The sequence below is a fragment of the Scylla paramamosain genome, chromosome 22 (assembly GCF_035594125.1).
Source record: "Scylla paramamosain isolate STU-SP2022 chromosome 22, ASM3559412v1, whole genome shotgun sequence".
Lineage (NCBI taxonomy): Eukaryota > Metazoa > Arthropoda > Malacostraca > Decapoda > Portunidae > Scylla > Scylla paramamosain.
Window position 1 is genome coordinate 20,742,338 of NC_087172.1, and position 7,592 is coordinate 20,749,929.

The following is a 7,592-nucleotide window of genomic DNA, read 5'->3' on the forward strand; positions in this document are numbered from 1 at the left end:
ATGGTGGTGATGACTCAAGTGCAAGATGTAAGAGCATGAATCTTTTTGTGACATTCGATGCACTCACAGGACTTCCACCTCGATCCCTCCCACCACACCAACCGTAACTCCATACCACTAATTAGAGAGAGAGAGAGAGAGAGAGAGAGAGAGAGAGAGAGAGAGAGAGAGAGAGAGAGAGAGAGAGAGAGAGAGAAGCCGGATGAGTGGCAGAGCACGACATTGAAGCAGATGAAAACAGTGACGCCGTGCACTCATCTACCGCCGTCCTCCGCGCGCCATAGTGTCACCCAAAGCAAACTTACAACTCCTAACGAAGCACCGAGCGAGGCAGCAACGTTCGCTGTGCAGACTTCGAGCTAGTAAACGAGGCTACCAAAAACCACATTTTTAAAACCTATCAGCTTCTCAACTTTGCGTGCAACGGTCTTTAATTAATGTTAATGAACTTTTTAAGAATGCTTTCATGATTCCAGTGATGGTTTCACAAGGACAACGCACCATAACTGGGAAGATTACTCATGAGAACTCGACCAAACATCTGTGTCTTGGAAAATGGTTTTAAAAAGAGTCCAGAGCGTTCTAAAATACGTGATTTGACTACTACACGTCGACCTGTCTAAACTGTGAACAGAGGAACTTGAAGACGTGAAGGTGGAACCAGTAAAAGAACAGTGAAATGAGACGTAGTGGGAGAGAACGAATTAAATCAAAGGCTTACTAACGGAGTGTTTTCTGCCACCTGGAAAGAAAGAAATAGAGATAATTTGGAAGAAAGAAAAGCACAAAGCAAAAGAGACATCACCATTGTTAGAGAAACTATTACCATTTTGAATATTTCAGTGATGTGACGAGAAGAAACCAAAAAAAAAAAAAAAAAAAAAAATCGCGGGGGAAGAAACGTGTGCATTGAAACTCCCATGCTGTGAACAACAAGCCCCTTCGGTCTTCCCATGTCCCGCCTAATGCAAGGACTTCAAGTGTTCAACTGGACGATAACTACTGTGGCTTTTACTTCTGAACACAGTGTAAGCTGACTGATTGTTACAGGGGAGAGAGAGAGAGAGAGAGAGAGAGAGAGAGAGAGAGAGAGAGAGAGAGAGAGAGAGAGAGAGAGAGAGAGAGAGAGAGAGAGAGAATGCTTTTACTCACAAATTATTACGGATTTGGAGTAAGACTGGTTGTAGTGAACATACATGATAATATCCGTATTGATACAGAAGATACAGCCAGACACCTTTTTGATGTAACCGTTCTCATAATTACCTGATGTCATTAAGTTATGAGCGTGCTCTTAACGTCTTGGGAAAGGATGATGAGGAAATGTTCAGCAAGATCCTCCAGAGAGAGAGAGAGAGAGAGAGAGAGAGAGAGAGAGAGAGAGAGAGTCTGTGGGCTGTTCGCGGCAGAGGAAACCTTACCAAAGCGCAATGAAGGGGGAGGAGGAGCAGGAGGTGGAAGAGGAGGAGGAGGAGGAGGAGGAGGAGGAGGAGGAGAGCAAGCCGCAGTGTACGAGTGTAAATACGTAGAAGGTGAGATGGAAGAACGACGCACTTGCATAAATTGTTAAAATGGAGTCGAGAAAGTTAGTTGGTGGAAAGATGCAGTTGTGGTAAGAGCGGAGGTCATTCGTAAAGAAGAGAGGGGGGCGAAGTAATGTGGATCAATGTTCTCAGGTGAGTCTGTGGATTGATTAACGCGACCTGACAGTGACACACATTCTTCTTTTTCTCTGGTTTCATTTCCAGTAAGCGTTCCTCTCTCTCTCTCTCTCTCTCTCTCTCTCTCTCTCTCTCTCTCTCTCTCTCTCTCTCTCTCTCTCTCGCTTCTCTAATTGGTCATGATCCCTTTCTTAGTTAATTTTTCTTCTTTTAGCTTCTTTTGTTGTTCATTTTCATACTTTTCTTCTGTTTCATTTCTAAAATTTTACTCTCGCTTCGTCGCTCCTGTAATTGATTTTCTTCTGTTATGGACACTTTCTCAGTTATTTTTTTCTTCTTATTCTCTTTTCTAGTTCATTTTTTTTCTAATAAACTTTCTTCTTTTCAGTTTTCTTGATTATTTTAACTCTTGACTTCTTTCCTAATCATATTTTACTCTTATTTGCTTTCTTTTCTTAAAAATCCTGTCTTGCTTTCTTTTCTAATTATTTTAACTATTTCTTTGCCTTTTAATATTAATTTCCTTTTTTCTTGCCCTCTTTCCTAATTAATTTTCCTCTTTTGTCCTGCCATTCCTGTAATCAGGTTTCATTTTTCTGATTCTTTTCCTGATTAGATATATTTTCCTGTCTCTTTCCTAATTCATTTTTCTCTTTTTTAATTTATTCTCATATTTCTTTCCTCTTTCCTAATTAATGTTCCACTTTTGTCCTGTCATTCCTGTAATCAGGTTTCATTTTTTCAAATTCTTTTCCTAATTAGATATATTTTCCTGTCTCTTTCCTAATACATTTTTCTCTTTTTTTAATTTATTCTCATATTTCTTGCCTTTTTTCCTAATTAATTTTCCTCTGTCTCTTTTTCTTATTTTCTCCTTCGTGATTGTTTTCCCTTTCCTTCTCTCCTCCCAGCACTAACAGTATTACAAACATTACCTCGACATTGCTTGCGTTTCTGTGTGCATGATGTGTGTCGATCTGCATTCATCCACGTATTTCATTGGTTCGTATTTCTTAAACTTCTCAGTATCTGATTTTGACAAATGGAAGTTACAGCAGTTTTCAAATGACTAATTATAGTTTAGGAAGAGTTCTACATCACCATTGAAATAAACATCCATACGAACACATTTTACCATCTTCGTAATCTTTGACAATAGTCCTCACGAGAATCCAAAGTATTTAAGAATACTGATCCATAAATACAAAAGCATGCATTTCCGTAGATAGATAGACAGACATACAGATAGATAGATAGACAGATAGATAGATAGATAGATAGATAGATATACAGATAGATAGATAGTTTATTCAGATTAGATAATGCACGAAGTAGATACCAAATGAATATGAAAACAAAAAGAACAAAACACAAACAAAATTGGAGCTTCAAAAGATCAGACAAATTTATGGATGAGGGTGACAGGTGGACAAGTATGTTTCCTATACTGATTGCCACGTGGAGGCCGGCTTCTTGCAGCTTTCCATATTTTCATATTCTTATGGAATACATATGTGTGTTCATGTATGTATGCACAGAGTTGACGTGGGTGCGCGGGAGACGTCTTCAAGAAACATGGCAGCCACCCACATTCCTCCTGTCACTCCCGCCCCTTCATCTCGCCCAGGTCTGTTACTCTCTCACCGCCCTTCTGCCTTTGCCTCCTCTGCTGCTACTACTCCTGCTACCTCTACTGCTACTGCTACTGCCACGCTGCCGCCTACTGAGTGCTACCTCTCGCCCCCGCCAAGCGCTCTGCCGTCAGGAGAAACCGAGCCTCGTCTGCCTGTCACTCCCCCAAGCCGATTCAAGCGTTTTAAAATCTTCATAAGGTCTGCCAATAAAGGTATTACAGCTTTAGACCTTGTATGTTTGTATGTATGTTTGCATGTGTACCGTGTTGTTGTTGTTGTTGTTGTTGTTGTTGTTGTTGTTGTTGTTGTTGTTGCTGCTGCTGCTGCTGCTGCCGTTGTTGTTGCTAGAAAATTCGAAATAACGAAGCAAGAGATAGAAAGAAAAAAAAATAATACAGATGTATGTGAGCTCATTTTCGTCATTATCGTCTTCGTTCTCCTTTTTTTATCATCTTCATTGTCATTATTTTTCATCACCATCATTCCTATTTCGTCAGTCAAGCTATGTGAGGAATCCAGACTGAGGATAAAAGAAAAAGAAAAAAATCGTAGAAGTGAGAGAGAGAGAGAGAGAGAGAGAGAGAGAGAGAGAGAGAGAGAGAGAGAGAGAGAGAGAGAGAGAGAGAGAGAGAGAGAGAGAGAGAGAGAGAGAGAGACGTGGTGAAATGCGCCGCACCATGTTCGTAATAACGTAGGTAATTAGTTTCCAATTTCTCAGTTTTCTAACGTCACACTGATGCCTTCCAGAGCGGAGGAAGCGAGATGAGAGGGCGAGGGAGGCGGCAGCAGCAACACAGGCCCTCGTGGCCCACTCACGACCCAGACAGGTGGGCTCCACGCCCCCCACCAGGCGCTCCTTCAGGCTGGCTGGCGGCGCCCCAGACCCTGGCTGTGGGCACGCCATGCTGCCCCTGTGGCTGGAGGAGTCCAACGGTACCACCCTCCCGGTACATTATAATTCAGTGGTGAGAGGGACAGAACAGGACTCCTCCTTTGAGAGGCGTTGGGACTCCCTCATGAACAAGAGCAAGGTCCACTCCTCGTGTCAAACAGAGAGGCCGCCAGGCTGGGACGACGTGACTCACCGGAATGCAAGCGTGAAGAAAGACAAACGTTCCAGGTTTTGCCCCTCTATTGTGATTCAGGAGCCCAGCAAGGCGTGGCCGGCCATCCCTGTAAGCCACAAGCTCCCTGCTCCCCCTGCCTCTGTGCGTTCCCGAGCGGCGGCCCAGCAGACGCATCATTCTGTAGCTCACGAGCAAAACGCGCTCAGCATGAGAAGATTCTCTGAGCAAGTGCACGAAATGTTCACAGATGACTTTCTTCAGATTCCTCTTGAGCCTGCCACCTCCACTTCCAGCCTTGGGTCAGAGTCTTCCACTTCAGAGGTGGCGCAGCTCTCGGCCTCCATCACTGACGTGGCTCACCAATCATCCTTCACCTCAGATGTACCTCAACACCTTTCATCTATTTCATACGCTACTCAAGAGATTCCCTCCTCGGACGTTGCTCACCAACTCTCTTCCACTTCACATGTAACTCAGCAATGCTACTCAAACTCGGGTGACATTCAGCAACTCTCCTTCACCTCAAGTGTGGCTCAGCTCTCTTCAGTCATCAGTGAGACTCGGCCTTCCACATCCAGCACGGCGCACCAGGTCTCCTCTCGCGGCAGCGATGCTCAAACGTCGTCCTCCAACGCCGGTGACTGTCATATGTGGCTCTCATCTGACAGCTTCTTCTGCGAGGACTTCTCCTGCAGTGATGGAGACCGCAGGAACGATGAGGAGGCTGAGTATCCTCAACTTGACTCCCTCCACAGTCCATCTTGTCCCAGCGTGATGCAGACTGTGAACTCCGAAACGTGGACCGTCAGAGAGCCGGAAGAGGAGACGGAAGAAGATGAAATGCAGTTGTCTGCATCGTCATCTCCTAACAGAGTGATTGGGAACACCCGTTCCTTCGTCTCCATGTCGAATAGTTCAGACACCGCCATCAACAGGGAAGTCGCGACTCTCCGTGTGGCAGACGCGCCGCGGCGCCAACACTGGGTCCAGTTTGATAGTGGTCCAGTAGAACGGTGGACTCCTGCAACTCCTCCTCTGGTTATTGCACCGAGTCCTCCACCGGCTGAGACAGATTCCACCCATGTCGAGGCCCCACTCCAGCCTTCCCCACCACCCAGCGTGCCGAGCCTGTCCATTCGAGAGAGACCAAGGTCCAGTCCTACCCATGCAGGCAACTACAGCGGCAGGCTGATCAGGACCTACTCGCAGCGAGGATGTCGAGCGAGTAAGCGTGTCATCAACTCTGTCAGTCGGCGCATGAGCGTTACCGAATACGGTAGGCTTCCTGAGCCTCAGGCGCCCATGTACTCCAGGGCGGCAATGACCATGCAGACTGGACCAGGCCTTTTCGAGGACACCGCTTCGCCCACAGAGCCAGAGTGTCCCCGTGGGGAGGAAAAGCGAGTCCAGCCTGAAGAGCTTAAAAATAAGCCCATGTCGTCTCTAAAGGAGCCTGCCGCTCCCCGCCGAGTGGGCTCCATGCGAGCACCGCGCATGTCAGGCGCACTCCTGAGGCGGTCTCTGTCGCTTAACTCCCCCCGCAAGGAGTCCATCGATGTGCCCTTCCAGAAACTGACAGAACAGCGTCCTGGCTCCTTCCGCAGGGCTCTGGGGGCTCTGGCTCGAAGCTTCAGAAGGAAATCCAACAAACCAGATATGGCGACCAATGACAACGGTTCCTTCACTCACGGGAAGCAGACGCCGCAGGCCCCAAGGCTGCCCCGCAGAGCTGCCAGACAAAGCTACTCTTCCACCCATGAATGGGACCGCCCCGCGAGGTTCGTTTGAATTTGTTGCGCGTTTTCAGATTGTGGAGTGTTTGCGGCGAGTCTTGAGACAACATCCAGTGGCTGGTGCGGGAAACGAGCCACTTGGCAGCTGACTCTATTCTGTTTGATGTTGTGATCTGTTCCCTACCCTCTCAAATTGTGGTGTGCAATATTTCTGGCCATTCTTACTTGAAGGAACTGCATGATTAGTGCAAGGCTGTTCTTTCTTGCCCACAGATCCAGGAAGTTACGATCGCCAGAGATGTGTCGCGGACTTCTTATCATAAAGATGAAATATGATATGTATCTTGAGCGAATTAAATTTTCCACTTACGCATTCTACATGAACTATAGTATCCTAAAAATAAAGAGGAGGTGGACAAACTATATCCGGAGGTCAAACTCAAACGCGATTTTGATGGGCCTGCTTATGATGCTTCAAATTTTGGGTCTGCAAGTAGGAGAGGACTAGCCGAGCGACCTTCATCTAGACTTACAGCTGGGGACGTCACGATCAATAACAGTGTATACTCGGAACCTTAAGCCTCTTACGTGTAACTAAATTAGGGACACTGTGTTTGTGCCTCTGTTCATGAACAGAGAGAGAGAGAGAGAGAGAGAGAGAGAGAGAGAGAGAGAGAGAGAGAGAGAGACTGACCTTCAGTAAGGCATTCGTACAGAAGTTACCTCATCAGGGAAAAAACAACGAGTGTCCCCACAACTCTCAGGAGCTCAAGTGTTGTTAGAGATTGTTGGGGTAAACAAGGTCATTTGAGGGTTGTTAGGAGTTGTTAATGGTATGTAATGTCTTTTTTGTTTTTAGAAGTTGTTAAAGGCAGCTACGGTCTTTTCAGGACTGTTAGATGTTAAAGGTAATTAAGGTCATTTTTGGGTTGTTGGAAGGTTGTTAAGAATAGTTAAGGTCATTTCAGGATTGTTGGAGAACTGTTAAGTTAAAGTAATTTCAGAGTTGTTGGAGAATTGTCAAGAGTAGTTAAAGTCATTTCATGGATGTTGGAGGGTTGTCAAGAGTTGTTAAGGTCATTTCAGAGTTGTCAAAGGCTGTCAAGAATCGTGAAAAAATTGATGCAAGTGATGGCCGGCAAAGGCTTCCTTTATTCACAACATTCATGCATAATGGTAATACTTCAATATAATTTATTTGTGAAGAAGAGGTGGAGTTAATGCTGTAGGAAAAGAGGCATTAGTTCTTTACTGTTCTGTTTTTTCTTTCCCTACTTTATATTTTTCTCTGCCTCATCCTGCTCTGGACTTTCATAAGAATTATTTTCAAAAGTAACGGAAATAATTTTGGGTGTTCACGAAGGTATTATTCCCAGTGAAGATGCAGAATATTTGCTAAACTATTACTGAACTTCTTTAAAAACAACAATATCTAGAGCTGTAAAAACAAGACGCGAGGCAAGACACTGAAATGTTTACATTCAGAGCGATGTAAAG

At 45.2% G+C, this 7,592-nt stretch overlaps 1 protein-coding gene across 3 annotated transcripts; it reads left to right on the forward strand.

Annotated features, from left to right (window-relative positions):
* The first annotated feature begins 303 nt into the window (after nucleotides 1–303).
* Nucleotides 304–6,472, forward strand: LOC135111776 (uncharacterized). Of its 3 annotated transcripts, XM_064025486.1 has the most exons (4): nucleotides 304–362; nucleotides 844–1,028; nucleotides 3,200–3,288; nucleotides 4,043–6,472. In XM_064025486.1, exons 3-4 carry the CDS (start codon nucleotides 3,237–3,239, stop codon nucleotides 6,148–6,150), a joined length of 2,160 nt encoding a protein of 719 aa, XP_063881556.1. In that variant the 5' UTR covers nucleotides 304–362; nucleotides 844–1,028; nucleotides 3,200–3,236; the 3' UTR covers nucleotides 6,151–6,472. The 3 variants fall into 3 exon arrangements, with proteins under 3 accessions (XP_063881556.1, XP_063881554.1, XP_063881555.1); XM_064025484.1 differs by lacking the exons at nucleotides 304–362; nucleotides 844–1,028 and adding an exon at nucleotides 1,508–1,676 and having other exon boundaries at nucleotides 3,200–3,507; nucleotides 4,043–6,325; XM_064025485.1 differs by lacking the exons at nucleotides 304–362; nucleotides 844–1,028 and adding an exon at nucleotides 1,508–1,676 and having other exon boundaries at nucleotides 4,043–6,325.
* The last annotated feature ends 1,120 nt before the right edge of the window (nucleotides 6,473–7,592 follow it).

Bases quoted from the DNA above. Each gene is read 5' to 3' on its own strand.
- LOC135111776 (XM_064025484.1), top strand. From the start codon at position 1,657: ATGTGGATCAATGTTCTCAG. The intron at 1,677-3,199 runs GTGAGTCTGTGG...ATGTATGCACAG, and splicing joins ATGTGGATCAATGTTCTCAG to AGTTGACGTGGGTGCGCGGG. The intron at 3,508-4,042 runs GTATTACAGCTT...GATGCCTTCCAG, and splicing joins CATAAGGTCTGCCAATAAAG to AGCGGAGGAAGCGAGATGAG.